General features: G+C 43.4%; 1 protein-coding gene across 4 annotated transcripts in view; it reads right to left on the bottom strand.

The window, feature by feature from the left end:
- Positions 1-2,734: 2,734 nt before the first annotated feature.
- Positions 2,735-15,684, bottom strand: part of LOC137880604 (dedicator of cytokinesis protein 3-like) — a 32,770-nt gene continuing 19,820 nt past the window's right edge. For 3 of the 4 annotated variants that reach the window (XM_068722039.1, XM_068722041.1, XM_068722042.1), the window contains 16 exons: positions 15,369-15,455; positions 15,009-15,113; positions 14,739-14,880; positions 14,422-14,588; positions 13,988-14,074; positions 13,726-13,905; positions 13,063-13,146; positions 12,257-12,373; positions 11,096-11,205; positions 10,222-10,303; positions 9,918-9,999; positions 9,714-9,832; positions 8,843-8,930; positions 8,262-8,381; positions 7,642-7,727; positions 2,735-6,671 (listed from right to left, as the gene is read on the bottom strand). In XM_068722039.1, the coding sequence (XP_068578140.1) occupies positions 6,042-6,671; positions 7,642-7,727; positions 8,262-8,381; positions 8,843-8,930; positions 9,714-9,832; positions 9,918-9,999; positions 10,222-10,303; positions 11,096-11,205; positions 12,257-12,373; positions 13,063-13,146; positions 13,726-13,905; positions 13,988-14,074; positions 14,422-14,588; positions 14,739-14,880; positions 15,009-15,113; positions 15,369-15,455 (2,286 nt within the window). In that variant the 3' untranslated portion in view covers positions 2,735-6,041. The remainder of the gene's footprint in view (positions 6,672-7,641; positions 7,728-8,261; positions 8,382-8,842; positions 8,931-9,713; positions 9,833-9,917; positions 10,000-10,221; positions 10,304-11,095; positions 11,206-12,256; positions 12,374-13,062; positions 13,147-13,725; positions 13,906-13,987; positions 14,075-14,421; positions 14,589-14,738; positions 14,881-15,008; positions 15,114-15,368; positions 15,456-15,684) is intronic. The other variant, XM_068722040.1, reaches the window with a different exon arrangement.

Raw genomic sequence — 15,684 nt, 5'->3', positions numbered from 1 at the left:
AAAGTATTAAATATCTGTTATCCTGGTGGCTTTATAGGCCTGAAGGGTCTCTGAGGAGTTTTCTTTCTCTATATATGTGTGTATGTATATGTGTGTGTGTTTATGTATGTATGTATATGTATGTATGTGTGTGTATGTATATATATATATATATATATATATATATATATATATATATATATATATATATATATATATATATATATATATATATATATATATATATATATATATATATATATATATATATATATATATATATATATATATATATATACGGTATGTATATCCTGCTGAAAGTACCATCTATAAAGAAGCACCATCTGACCATGGCTGGGCACCCCTCCCTTCTGCCTCCTGTTTGGCTGACACGGCTGCGTATTTGTTCTTTAAATAAATATATATTTATTACTTTTTCCTCTCGTTACATTTCCTGCTAGTTCCTGAACTCGGTCTGATGGTGTTTCTTCACAAACTGACATTTGTAGAAGTCTGTATCTGGTCGGAGCTCACCTCACATACCTTTAATCATGCACTGGGCTGTAGCTTTTGTAAATATATTCTGCTGCGATTGCAGTCTGCCTTTTAATTCTTGGACAATTTTATGTTTTTTTTGGAGGCTAAATTTAGCTCCGTGTTTGGTGTCAAAATGCCGACGTAAATTGTAATCCTTCATCACAGACACTGCCTCATAGCACAGACGACAGACTCTTTTTTTCTCCTTGAAGCACAAACATGTATTCGCTTTCCCATCTTTCATAAAATGTTCTTCCCTCTGCATCAATTTTTCTCTTCGTGAGACATTTTGGGATTGTTTGTCGATCTTTTTCAACTCAATCACTTGTTGGAAAACCGCTTTACGGGCTGATGCCTCTCCTGTACACCTGTTGTGATAGTTTTAATGTCGGCACACAGACAACATGCTAACCCCTAATTTCAACCATGGAGATATTTTTATTTTCAAGACTAACTTTTAATATTTTTTTTTTTTTTTATTTGAAAGTATGTCGAAAAAGTAATGAAAAAAGTCATAGTATAACATGTCGAAAAAAGTCATTCTATAGTATGTCGAAAAAAGTCATAGTATAGCATGTCGAAAAAAGTCATAGTGTAGTATGTCGAAAAAAAGTCATAGTATAGCATGTCGAAAAAAGTCATAGTATAGCATGTCGAAAAAAGTCATAGTATAGCATGTTGTAAAAAGTCATAAAAAGTCATAGTATAGCATGTCGAAAAAAGTCATAAAAAGTCATAGTATAGCATTTCCAAAAAAAGTCATAGTATAGTATGTTGAAAAAAGTCATAGTATAATATGTCAAAAAAAAGTCATGGATAGCATGTCGAAAAAAGTCATAGTATATAGTATGTCGTAAAAAGTCATAAAAAAGTCATAGTATAGCATTTCCAAAAAAAGTCATAGTATAGCATTTCCAAAAAAAGTCATAGTATAATATTTTGAAAAAAAGTCATAGTATAGTATGTCAAAAAAAAGTCATAGTATAGCATGTCGAAAAAAGTCATAGTATAGCGTGTCGAAAAAGTCATAGTATAGTATGTTGAAAAAAGTCATAGTATAGCGTGTCGAAAAAAGTCATAGTATAGCGTGTCGAAAAAGTCATAGTATAGCATGTCGAAAAAAGTCATAGTATAGTATGTTGAAAAAAGTCATAGTATAGCATGTCGAAAAAAGTCATAGTATAGCGTGTCGAAAAAAGTCATAGTATAGCATGTCGAAAAAAGTCATAGTATAGTATGTTGAAAAAGTCATAGTATAGTATGTTGAAAAAGTCATAGTGTAGTATGTTGTAAAAAGTCATAGTATAGCATTTCGAAAAAAGTCATAGTATAATATTTTGAAAAAAGTCATAGTATAGTATGTTGAAAAAAGTCATAGTATAGCATGTCGAAAAAAGTCATAGTATAGCGTGTCGAAAAAAGTCATAGTATAGTATGTTGTAAAAAGTCATAGTATAGTATGTCGAAAAAAGTCATAGTATAGTATGTTGAAAAAAGTCATAGTATAGTATGTTGAAAAAAGTCATAGTATAGTATGTTGAAAAAAGTCATAGTATAGTATGTTGAAAAAAGTCATAGTATAGCATGTTGAAAAAAGTCATAGTATAGTATGTTGAAAAAAGTCATAGTATAGTATGTTGAAAAAAGTCATAGTATAGCGTGTCGAAAAAAGTCATAGTATAGTATGTTGAAAAAAGTCATAGTATAGCATGTTGTAAAAAGTCATAGTATAGCATGTTGTAAAAAGTCATAGTATAGCATTTCGAAAAAAGTCATAGTATAATATTTTGAAAAAAGTCATAGTATAATATTTTGAAAAAAGTCATAGTATAATATTTTGAAAAAAGTCATAGTATAGTATGTTGAAAAAAAGTCATAGTATAGTATGTTGAAAAAAAGTCATAGTATAGCATGCTGTAAAAAGTCAGAAAACGTCATAGTATAGTATGTCGAAAAAAGTAATTGAATTGTTGAACTATAGTACGTTGACATACGTATGTCATAGTATATTATGTCGTAGTATATTATGTCGTAGTATATTACGTCGTAGTATATTATGTCGTAGTATATTACGTCGTAGTATATTACGTCGTAGTATATTACGTCGCAGTATATTACGTCGTACTACAGTGTTCTTCTTCCATCACAGCCTGCATGTGTTCACAGCTGAACTGGATCCACAGTCAACATGTGAAATGAAGACACGCTGAATCACATCTGAGTCAATAAAACAATATCGTTTAATGTTTGTCATTAATCATGAATCCACAACACAGCAGGTTTTTTTTTTTTTAGTGAGTAGGAAAAAAAACTAAAAACGTGAGTATTTACATCTACTGTTATACACGTCACAGTTTATACCCATGCTAACACAACAAAGATTTGTATATACAAGAAATACCTATTAGCATCATTTTACAAAGGAACGCCATCGGAGTAACTCACTGTATCTTACAGTCGTCATTGATGCGGAACTCATAAAATAATAAACCTCCCTCAGCTGCCCTGACATAATCTGAACAATTAGACAAAAGGAACTTGTGTTGTCTAAGTTTAAAAACCGTTTCACATCAGAAAGTACAAGTAGAGACGATCACAATCTACATGTTTACAAGGTTTCCCCTTATTGATCAGAAGAGATACAGAAATCAACCCTCCTCCTCCTCCTCTTCCTCCTCTGATCCATTCCAGCATTTACAGAAAACCCAGAAGTACAAACACACACACACACACACACACACACACACACACACACACACACACACACACACACGTGTGTGTTCAGTGGTGTTAGCGTGATGACGTGCTCACCGCTGACGTTGAAGCGGTGCTCCTCACCTTCCTCCCTGACGTCTACTTACACTCGGCTTCTGTCACTTTAATACCGCCTCGTAGCATGTAGCATGTAGCATGTAGCATGTCCCTGCTCTGAAACATGCATGTAGTGCAGGAACGACAACTTCAATGCTTAAAGGAATTAAAAAGTCAAAATAATTCAAACCGGACTCCTCCCATCATAGCGGGCGTTGCATAGTTTCTTATTATTTTCATAGACGTGTGAACGATCTCTCAGCCATCAAGTGAGGATTGATTAACCACCGTTTAATTAGGCACACCATGACTCCTCCTCCTGTGACTCCCCCTCCCGTGACTCCCCCTCCCGTGACTCCTCCTCCTGTGACTCCTCCTCCTGTGACTCCTCCTCCCATCATCAAGCTTATAATGTTCAGTGGTTGTTTTGTTTTTTTAATGATCATTTTTGAAGCACGACGAACCGACAGGTGTTTCTATTATTTTGTCCACCCCTCCATGCATATCAGTTTAAATAACAACATATATGAATATAATAGCCTTCGTGTCTTGATGAGCGTTGTACTCGCTGTACCTAATAAACTGGACACTGAATGAATAAACGTTTATATTTGAACGCGTTTAACACCGTCGGCTCGATAATAATTATATTCTTATGAGGACAATTATTCACAAATTGCTCGTTAAACACAGTGAACTCTGTGAACACTGAGGATCACAACGCATTATTATAAATAAATAAAACATGATTCGGCTGATCGTAACATTGGTCCTCAGCTGCACTGCGTTTCATTTTCCTTTCATCTCACCTGCTTCTACTTCCTGTCGCGCGTTAATAATAATTAAAAAAAGATGTTTTTAACCGGAACATAAACTATAATCTGTCTATGATTTGTTTGCTCCTGAGGTGACAGACGATGATCGTGGGTGTTAAATATATTTCGTTCTCTGTTGGGAGTTTATTTCCCTGAAGCGACTCGTTTCAGTTTAAAGTGAGGAACATGAAACATGATTCAGAACTTCAAACCTGCTCTCATGTGTGGAGTCACACTGAAGACTTTCTACCGGACGTAAAGTCAGTGTAAAAAAGGCCACAAAGTGATGAAGTCTCACACCGATAAACCAGAGCGTCTCCCATCACACGTTTCAATATTTAAACACTCACCTGCTGCAGCCAACCCTTCACAATAAAAGCTCCTGTGCTTCTTCTCCACAGGGAACATTTTCCTCTAATAATCTAGAGTGGAAGTTAGATCAGAGAGTCACAGGTGTCCTAACGATGGCTGTGTTCCACTTAGCTCCTCCCTCCCTCTCCGTCCTCAGCTGAAGGAAGCACCTTTCTTTAAGGTGAAGGGAACAAGCGGCAGGAAACGAGACGAAACAGGAAGTGTGGTAACTAAGATTATGGAGGAAAAATAAAACGCCCCGTTTTCTTTGGAGGCATTTCTTCTTTTTTTTTTTACTGTAAATGTGATTTTCTTTATTGTAACATTTTATAATCAAAATCAACACGTTTATTGATTTTGATCCTCAATGCTCTTTAAGCTCTTTGAGTTTCAAACGTCTGCAGAACAACATTAATTAAACGACTATCTCAGTTTGTTCAGTCCGATCAGCTGCTTAAGTCCTTATTCGGATTGGAACCGAGGCCAACGGGACCCAGAAGCCGAATGGAATCCAGCCGTCGCCACGACGTCACATCCGCTGTCAATCGAACGTCAGCGTCTTCACGCCTCGTCACACGACGCGGGAAACAAAATGAGATATTGAGAGTTTCCTTTGAATCCTCTTCTTCTCTGGTCGTGAAGCAGCAGCTGATCGGAGTCAGTAAACGTCGTGAGATCAAATCTGAACTAAAGAGACTTCAGTGAGTTTGAACTTTGACCTTCAGTGGACGGACGTGTGTACAAAACACTGTAAAAAAATGTACAGTCATCACTTTCATTAAAAAATAGAAAAGAAGTGTATATTTATTATAGTTTCTCTATAAATGGATTCCCCCCCGTCTGACACCTCCTCACATAAAATAATTGCCTTTTTATTTATTTATTTATTTTTTTAGCATCACAACTTCTGAATTGGTGGAATGGAACTTTAAATCCTGGAGCAGCCGGCGGCTCGTCTTGCATATTTCTACGTTCTCGCCTTCGATTAAATATAAATGAATGATATACTTCTATATATTGTGTTACATACGTATCTACACACTGCGATGCTTCTGTTGGAACATATAGAAACAACTTGTTCCTGCTGTTTAATAACCTGGAGGAGGATTTTGATTGGTCGGTCAAGTCGTCACGATTATATTTCCTTTCTGTCTTCATGCAGCGTCTCGTTTTAATAAATTATAATTCTTGTGTGTTTTGCAAACGACACGGTTTGATTCCTACTCTTTAAATCTTTAAACCTCCTGATCGATAAAGTTTTTAAATCACGTAATCAATGAAATCTAGACTTGACGTCTCGGGATTTAGAAATACGGACGTCATCGCGACGATGAAGAAATATTAATTCTTAGATTTAACCGAAACAAATCATCGGCTCGATGTGCTCGTGTACAAAGATGCAGCATCACAGGAAACACGTTTCCAGATGTTGAACTCCAGAGGTTAGACCTTCTCTCTCTGACTGGTTTGGTTTGTTTCTCTCAGCTTTAGTTCTCCTTTCCTTTCCTTCCTTTCCTTTCCTTCTTCCTCTCCTCTGGAAAGAGTTCCTCACTCCTCGCTGACGCCGTGCTCCCACGCCACTTTGGCCTGCTCCTCCTTGGTCGCCGCGATGATGGGCTGGGAGATCTTGCGCGGCATCGGCCGCGGCGCGGGGGGGGCGGCGGGCTGGTTGTTCAGGGGGTCCTCCTCTGGGATGCAGCCCTCCCTGAGGTCTCTGAGGTAGGGTTTGGGGGGCAGGGCCGGAGGAGGCTCGTGGAGGCTGTAGAGAGGCGGGTGGTGGGGGAGGTAGTGCGGGTGGAAGTGGTGCTGGTGGTGGTGGTAGTACAGGTGTTGGGGCTGGATTTGAACCCCCGCCTGGGCGACGACGACGCCTCCCGGGGCGGAGTGGCTGCGGCAGGGCGCGGGTTTGACTCCGTCCAGGACCTCGGGCTCGGAGACGCTGTACCTGACGGGCTGGTAAGGAGAGTCCGGGTCCTCCTGGTCGGCGGTCCAGGCCCGGCCGCCGGGGGCGGACTCCAGGGGGTCTGCGGCGGGGGGGTCGGAGGAGGAGGCGCCGCCGAAGTTGCTCTCGCCGAGGGAGGAGACTCCGGAGCTGGCGCTGCCCGACAGGGTGGAGCTACTGCCATCCAGGATGGACTGTGGACTGGTGGGCGAGGCAGGTATAGGGTGCAGCGGAGACTGGAGAGAGAGAGGTTTATTATTAATATTATGAATATTAATATTGTAATGTGATGAGCTGATGATTATGAAGGACAGACAGCGAGACACGAAGCAGCTTATAGATTATAAAGAGCCTGAATAAAGACTAATATGAATAATGTCTCCTCTGATAAGATTCTGATCTGAAGTGTGAGTTTTATGATCCCACTAATAATCACTGGATTTACTATAAGAAGCCTCCTGTGACCTGTGTTATCATTATGTTTTATTATCTGACGTTCAGACTCAGAACATGAAGCCTCACAGTGTTTCCAGAAGAAGATGAAGAAGATGAAGAAGATGAACTGAACACGTTGAATCTCTGTCTTGTGTTTAAGAATCAAACTGACAAACAGGGAAGTGAGAAAGAAGTTCAGGAGGAGAGAACAGTGAATCAGACGAAGAGGAAGGTAGGAGAAACCACTAATGGAAGCAGCTCCGCTCTGCTGCTTCCTGTTGCTTTAATCTTTAATCTCAGAAAATCATTTACAAACTAACTTAAAATGAATTTGGGCTTCTTTAGGAGTGCAGACAGACAGCAGGAGTGAGGAGAGGAGGAGGAGGAGGAGGAGGAGGAAGAGGACGACGAGGAGGAAGAGGAAGAGGAGGAAAAGGGGGAAGAGGAGGAGGAGGACGAGGAGGAGGAAGAGGAAGAGGAGGGGAAAGAGGACGAGGAAGAGGAGGAGGAGGAAGAGCAGGAGGAGGCGGAGGAAGAGGACGAGGAGGAGGAAGAAGAGGACGACGAGGAGGACGAGGAGGAAGAAGGAGAGAAGGAGGAAGAGAAGGAGGAGGAAGATGACGAGGAGGAAGATGACAAGGAAGAGGAGGAGGAGGAGGAGGAGGAGGAAGAGGAGGAGGAAGAAGAGGAAGAGGAGGAAGAGGACGAGGAGGAGAAGGAAGAGGAAGAGGAGGAAGAGGAGGAGGAAGACGAGGAGGAAGAGGAGGGTACCTTTCTTAAGGAGCGCGCAGGGAGAGCTGGAGGGAGGTCGCTGACCTGGTGGTGGAAAGCATCAAAGTGCATCGACAGGAGTTGTCCTACAGGAGGAGACACAGCAGGAGACACCTCAGACCAGAGAAGAAGAAGAAGAGGAGGAGGAGGAGGAGGAGGAGGAGGAGGAGTGAGCAGAGAGGAGGTGAGGAGTGTGTGCAGGCGGGGAGGTGTTTCTAAAAGTCAGTTTGATTCAAACTTAAAGGTTCAGTTCTTCTTCTGTCCTCTGAGGAATCGACTCTCTGGAAGAGAACAGTTCATTTATCTGAGCCAAGGTTCACACACACACATACACACACACACACACACACACACACACACATACATAGACACACACACACACACACACACACACACATATACACACATACATAGACACACACACACACACACACACACACACACACACACACACACATACACACACATAGACACACACACACACACACACACACACACACACACACACACACACACACATAGACACACACACACACACACACACACACACATACATAGACACACACACACACACACACACACACACACACACACAACATCTAACACAGTGAACGTCGTACCGTGAGGGAGGTTGCGTGGAGGAACAGGAGGCGCCATGACTCCGCCCACATGAGCAGACAGGAAGGGGAGGGCTTCTCTGGTCCCACTGTCCAAACTCCAACTACTGGGAGTGGTGAGGACTGGAGGGGGAGGAGGGGGAGAGAGGATAGAGGGAGGAGGGATAGAGATAGAGAGGATAGAGGGAGGAGGGGAGGGGAGAGAGGATAGAGGGAGGAGGGATAGAGATAGAGAGGATAGAGGGAGGAGGGGAGGGGAGAGAGGATAGAGGGAGGAGGGATAGAGATAGAGAGGATAGAGGGAGGAGGGGAGGGGAGAGAGGATAGAGGGAGGAGGGATAGAGAGAATAGGAGAGTTTGAGGAGGAGAAGAAAGGAAAGGGAAGAAGGTTGAAGTAAGGAGGAGATGACAGGAGAGAAGAAGGGAGGAATGGGGAGTAGCGAGGAGGAGAGCATAGGTTAGAGGAAGAGGAGAGAAGGCAGGAAAGAAGAGGAGGAAAGGGGAGACGAAGATAAACAGACTTTACACATCTCACATCATGTTCCTCACTATGTACCATAAGTCAGAATGAGTGTGTGACTCACCTTTCTCAGCCACAGACAGGTTGGGGTCACTGCAGGGTTTACATGGACCAATCACCTGATGGAACAACGCTCGCTGGAAGCTGGTTGGCTGAAGACAAAGACAAACATTCACCTGTGATTCCCTCAGGCAAAGTCAGGAAACAACCTCCAGTTCTGAAGGGAGGAGTCAAAGCTTCATGAGCTGCATTCTCTCTAGTGTCCACCAGGGGGCGACTCCTCTGGTTGTATAGAAGTCTAGTCTAAAATGACTCTACTTCTCTCTTGATTTATTCCCTCAGTAAACATTGTAAACATGAGTTTATGGTCTCAATCTCTAGTTTACAGTCTTCTTCAATACAGCATGATGTTCATTTAGTACATTATGCTCCATTTAGAGTCAAACAGACCATAAAGCAGGGGATGATTTAGGGGTGGAGCTTACTGTGATTGACAGGTGATTGACCAGAGACGTATACGCCGTCTCTACGGCACTCCTCCTCAGTCCAGATATGGTCACTTCCTGTTTACTGGTTGCAAAAAAACAACATGGCGACGGCCGTAATCCAAAATGGCGCCGAACTCAAGGCTTCAAAACGTCCACAAACCAATGAGAGACGTCACCATGACTATGTCCACTTCTTATAAACAGTCTAAGACTGTAAACTAGAGATTGAGACCATAAACTCATGTTTACAATGTTTACTGAGGGAATAAATCAAGAGAGAAGTAGAGTCATTTTAGACTAGACTTCTATACAACCAGAGGAGTCGCCCCCTGGTGGACACTAGAGAGAAGAACGAGACCTACATACTCCATGATTCATCGCCACAGAGAGAAGTTAGAGCCTAGAGTTAAAGTCAGAAGCGTCATGAAGCTCTCTGGTCCTCCGTACCTGCCCGTTCTCACTGATGTTGGTGTACATGGCGCTGCTCGGCCTCTCCCGGTGCGGCGGCAGCAGCATCAGCATCTCTCTGTTGTGTCGGTATTTGTCCGGCAGAGACGGAGAGCCGACTGACGACAGATTAGAGAGATTAAAGAGGTTAAAACAAAGTATAAAAGAAAGATCCGCACGTCTCACTGAATCTGAGCGGCTCACCTCTGATGGTGGAGGGGGCGGAGTTTATCATCTGAGAGGGCGCCGAGTGGGTGGAGCTAAGGCTGGAGGAGGAGGGGCTCGCCTGCGGACAGAAAGAAAATAATACTACTTTTATTAAAACCACACAAAAATACAGTTCAGATCTGAAGAAATTAATGAAAGGCTGATATTTAAAGAACATAAAACAGTTCGTATTTTACGCATTTTTTGTGCGTTTTCCTACAATTTATGCTCGTTACATGGATTTCAAAATAAACTTCCCTCTTCACAGAAAACTATTATTTCCTGTGTGGGTTCCTCTGACCTGCATGCGGTAGAAGTCCTCCGGATGCTCCACCACCACACCGTCAGACAGGATCAACAGGCTGCCAACGTTCCCTGTCTCACTGGAGTTATGAGAGGAGAGAGAGGGGGAGGAGCGCACTGCAGTCAACACGGCTATGGGGCTGGGAGGGGGGAGGACCAAGGAGGGAGGAGAGGAACCAAGGAGGGAGGAGGGAGGGGAGGAGGGAGGAGGGAGAAAAAAGGGCGGAGCGAGGAGCCATGCAGAGTATACAACCGAAAATACATAACAACCAACAACATGCATGAAGTGATTCATTTGGGAAAAAGAGAGAGATACAGGAGATTAAAGAGAAGATCATGCAAGAGGATATGAGGAGAGAGAGAGGGAGAGAGAGAGAGAGAAAGAGACAGAGAGAGAGAGAGAGAGAAAGAAAGAGAGAGGAGAGAGAGAGAGGAGAGAGAGAGAGAGAGAGATGGTAAACGATCATAAAGTGTGATGAGTTCCGTAGAACAAACAGATTCAGAAGTTCTCAACGATCATCAGAGAGAAACAGATGAGATCAGTGATGTGATGAAGAGGAAGAGGACGGTGAGGAAGAAGATGTGTGTGTTGATTATAGAGTGATGAGGATAAATGTAATAATTCATAAAGAACCTTTCAAAACAAAGTGCTCCACAATAAAAACAATAGAAGCAAAAAAGAACCCAAGAAGTGTGTGTGTGTATCTGTGTATGTGTGTGTGTCTATCTGTGTGTGTGTATCTGTGTATGTGTGTGTGTCTATCTGTGTGTGTGTATCTGTGTATGTGTGTGTGTCTATCTGTGTGTGTGTGTGTGTGTGTGTGTGTGTGTGTGTGTGTGTGTGTGTGTGTGTGTGTGTGTGTGTTGCTGACCTGTGGCGGTGCAGAAGCTTGAAGCTCTCGTGGGAGTTCAGGATCCCTCTGCTGGCTCCTGAACCGGTCTTCTCTAAACCAGGAAGACCCTGAAACGCCACATAGAAGCACTGCTCTGAATATTCACCACCTTCACCACCTTCACCACGTTCACCACCTTCACCACCTTCACCACGTTCACCACATTCACCACATTCACCACCTTCACCACCTTCACCACGTTCACCACCTTCACCACCTTCACCACGTTCACCACATTCACCACCTTCACCACCTTCACCACGTTCACCACCTTCACCACCTTCACCACCTTCACCACCTTCACCACATTTACCACCTTCACCACCTTCACCACTTTCACCACCTTCACCACATTTACCACCTTCACCACCTTCACCACCTTCACCACCTTCACCGCATTCACCACCTTCACCACCTTCACCACCTTCACCACGTTCACCACCTTCACCACCTTCACCACCTTCACCACGTTCACCACCTTCACCACGTTCACCACCTTCACCACATTCACCGCCTTCACCGCCTTCACCGCCTTCACCGCCTTCACCGCATTCACCGCATTCACCACCTTCACCACCTTCACCGCCTTCACCACCTTCACCACATTCACCACCTTCACCACCTTCACCACCTTCACCACGTTCACCACCTTCACCACCTTCACCACCTTCACCACCTTCACCGCATTCACCACCTTCACCACCTTCACCACCTTCACCACGTTCACCACATTCACCACCTTCACCACCTTCACCACCTTCACCACGTTCACCACATTCACCACCTTCACCATCATCACCACCTTCACCACATTTACCACCTTCACCACCTTCACCACCTTCACCACCTTCACCACCTTCACCGCATTCACCACCTTCACCACCTTCACCACCTTCACCACGTTCACCACATTCACCACCTTCACCACCTTCACCACCTTCACCACGTTCACCACCTTCACCACCTTCACCACCTTCACCGCATTCACCACCTTCACCACCTTCACCACCTTCACCACTTTCACCACATTCACCACATTCACCACCTTCACCCCATTGATGTGCTCAAACATCAGTCAATAATAATAATAATGATGATGATGATGATGATGATGATGATAAATAATAAAGCTGCACTCACATGGCAGAGGCTGCTTCTCATCATCTGGAACTGATCGATCAGCTTCTTGTGCAGGGGACGCATTTCCGGGTGCACCAGCTTCTCGTGGACCGCCAGACCGACTCCGAGGACGTGGACCTGTGGAAGAGGACCAGAAGGATGGAGGACTCTCTGAAAGATCTCTTTAGGACTCGAGGTTCTTCTGGTGGTCTGGAGACTCTTTTTTTATGTCTGTCCTTAGTTCCTCCATCAGGGAGAATTATTCTATGTGAGGAATCCATATTTAATAAACTCTTTTAAAAACAAAGGAAGTAAAACAGAGAGAAATATTTAAAACATCTGTCATAGAAACAGACAATTAGAATGGTTCAAAATAGACGTTATTTTTTAAATAAATAAATAATAAATCTAAATCTTTCTGCTGGATTTATGCTTCTGAGAATCTGTGGAAATAGACAAATGTGAAAGATTCATAAAAGCATAAACATTTTAATATTTTTTTTTCCCTTTTTTTTTTTGCCATTGCAGGTTTTAACAACAAATAAAACACAAAGAAAAGCAGAATTACAGAACAGTCATCAATAAGATATGTTTCTGTAAACTCTCTGAAACAAACTCAAACTTGCAGTTTTGCAGTAAACGTTTTTGTACTTTTGATACTTTTGGTTTTAAGTCGTCCAAAGTTCAGCTTTGTCTGAGAAGTCACTGTGGGAGGAGCTTAAACTTCTGCACAGCGGTTAGAGTGAACTGGTCTTATTTTACTGGTGAGTCCTGCAGGTTTTTCTCAGACTAAAAGCTCAGGTGGTTTAGTTTCCATGAGGTCTCACCTGCTCCTGCATCAGGTCTTTGAGCTGTGTGATCTTCTCCGTGTCTTCAGGGTGGCTGGTGATGTAATCCTTATCGAAGAACGCCTGGCCAACGAAAACACGTCATGTTAGTACAAAACAACTGTTTACCAAGATCACACACCTTCAATCATCCTTTAATCAAACTACCTTTTAGTACTTATTGTAATGCATTCATGTGTTGTATTGTGTTGTATTGTGTTGTACAGTGTTGTACAGTGTTGTGTTGTACAGTGTTGTACTGTGTTGTGTTGTACTGTGTTGTATTGTGTTGTATTGTGTTGTATTGTGTGGTAATGTGCTGTATTGTGTAGTATTGTGTTGTATTGTATAGTGTTGTGTTGTATTGTGTAGTATTGTGTTGTATTGTATAGTGTTGTGTTGTATTGTGTTGTACTATAGTGTTTGCTGTACTGATAATACATTGTAATAAGCTGCCCACAGATTAATGTATATAAATATATACATTATAATTGAATGGTGTAAGACTGATCCTCACTAATAAACACAAACATATTCTGTTTTCCTTTAATGTAAAATGTTCTGTTGAAATTCTCTTAAATGACATTTTGAATGTAGAAGCAGGAGTTGTGTTCTGAGGTTCTGGACCAGCTGAACCGAGCCTTCACACACTTCCTGTCTGACCTCTTGGTATCTGGCGATTCCTCCGTTGACGGCGGCGTCGATGACTCCGTTGAGCGTCATGCTGAGCAGGTTGATGTTTCCGTGAAGCTGCTTGTGTTGGTACTGACTGATCAGAGTCCGCAGCTCCTGGTTCTTGTTCTCCACCACGGAGACGGCGTTTTCTAACGGACTCACCTCCACCTGAGCGACACACGAAGAAGATCGAATCAACACCAGGTCCAGTTTAACAGCCCGTCTAAGAGTGTGTTTTAAATTCACCCACCAGCTCCCTCTTCTCCACCTCGAACCAGCGTGAGATACCAGGAAGAGGGTGAGACAGGATCAGAGTCGTCCTCTCGATCCAAAGACTCTGAAACACACAACGGAACAAACAGTGAGACAAACTGTCCACAAGTCACCTCAACACTGAGAAGACAACAGGAGACAAACTGTCCACAAGTCACCTCGACACTGAGAGAAGACAACAAGAGACAAACTGTCCACAAGTCACCTCAACACTGAGAAGACAACAGGAGACAAACTGTCCACAAGTCACCTCGACACTGAGAGAAGACAACAAGAGACAAACTGTCCACAAGTCACCTCGACACTGAGAGAAGACAACAAGAGACAAACTGTCCACAAGTCACCTCGACACTGAAAGAAGACAACAAGAGACACATTGTCCACAAGTCACCTCAACACTGTCCCACTCACCTTGAACTCGTTGTCTCTGTCTTTGGGTCCTTTGTGGAACGGCCGGTCGTATCGGAAGCGCCGGACGTTGTTGACCCGGTAGAAGCTCTTGATGCGATCGGGGACTCGGTCCATCTGGAGGACGCCGACGCTGTCGGGAACCGGAGTCACCGCGTAGATCTGGAGGTCTGAGCCCAGAAGGGTCAAAGAAACATCTGGATGGATGGAGACTCAGACTGGTTTGGTTCTGACCGGCGCTCCTTCATGACCCTAAACACACACTTCTATATAACTTCATATTTCATAATCCTCGTGACGTCTCTCTAGCTGAAGGATACACTGAGCGTCACACTGCAGGATGGCCTCATCGGGCTGATTGGGGTGCTGCATCGCAATGGCTTGTGGGAATTCTCCCAGCATCCTTTGCTGGAAGGCCTCTAGCCTTTCGTAGTCGTGGCCGCGACAGACAAACTCTTTGTTCTGGAGACAGAACAGATTAGTCAGAGGGTTAGTGAGGCTTTCATCTGTTTCTATTAAAGACATCTTCAGACGTCACACTTCTGGAAATCACTGATCAGAAGCTTCTGACAGACGAAGGTTCATCTCACTCTGAGGAAGAAGGGGAACTTCCTGCCGTAGAATCCGACCCTGAAGAACTCCGGCTCCAGACGCTGCTGCTCCATGATGTTGTCGTAGTACGCTGCCTCCATTTTCTACACACACACACACACACACACACACACACACACACACACAAAGAATGATGATGAGGAGGAGGAAGAAGAGCGTGACTTTAGATTTGTTTCACTGTTAGAAAGAAGTCAGAGACGGAGACATCAAGACGTTTCCTCATCAATGAGTTCGATCACATCAGGAAAGACAGAAGAGACATGAATGAGAACATGAATGAGAACATGAATGAGAACATGAATGAGAACATGAATGAAGTGGAGAGTCGTGAAGCTCACCCGTATCCAGCTGAGACTCTGGTAGTCGTACAGCGACTCGTACTGGAAGGCCAGCTCTCTGCACAGAGGGATCCCGAACTCCCAGCACTGATGGACACACACACACACACACACACACACACACACACACACACACACACACACACACACACACACACACACACTCATTCATTTACATAATTAAAACACCTCTGTGTAGACAGGTGTTACAGATGTGCATCATATCATAAAAGCATGTTTTTTGGGCCGAAGCCAACTTTGTTTTTGCAACCAGAAGAAGAAGAAGAAGAAGAAGAAGAAGAAGAAGAAGAAGAAG

The sequence above is a fragment of the Cebidichthys violaceus genome, unplaced genomic scaffold, assembly GCF_023349555.1.
Source record: "Cebidichthys violaceus isolate CVI_PGR_0920_01 unplaced genomic scaffold, fCebVio1.0.p SCAF_29, whole genome shotgun sequence".
NCBI classification, from domain to species: Eukaryota; Metazoa; Chordata; class Actinopteri; order Perciformes; family Stichaeidae; genus Cebidichthys; species Cebidichthys violaceus.
The sequence above is the reverse complement of the archived record's forward strand: the minus strand, read 5'-3'. Positions and strand labels throughout refer to the sequence as shown.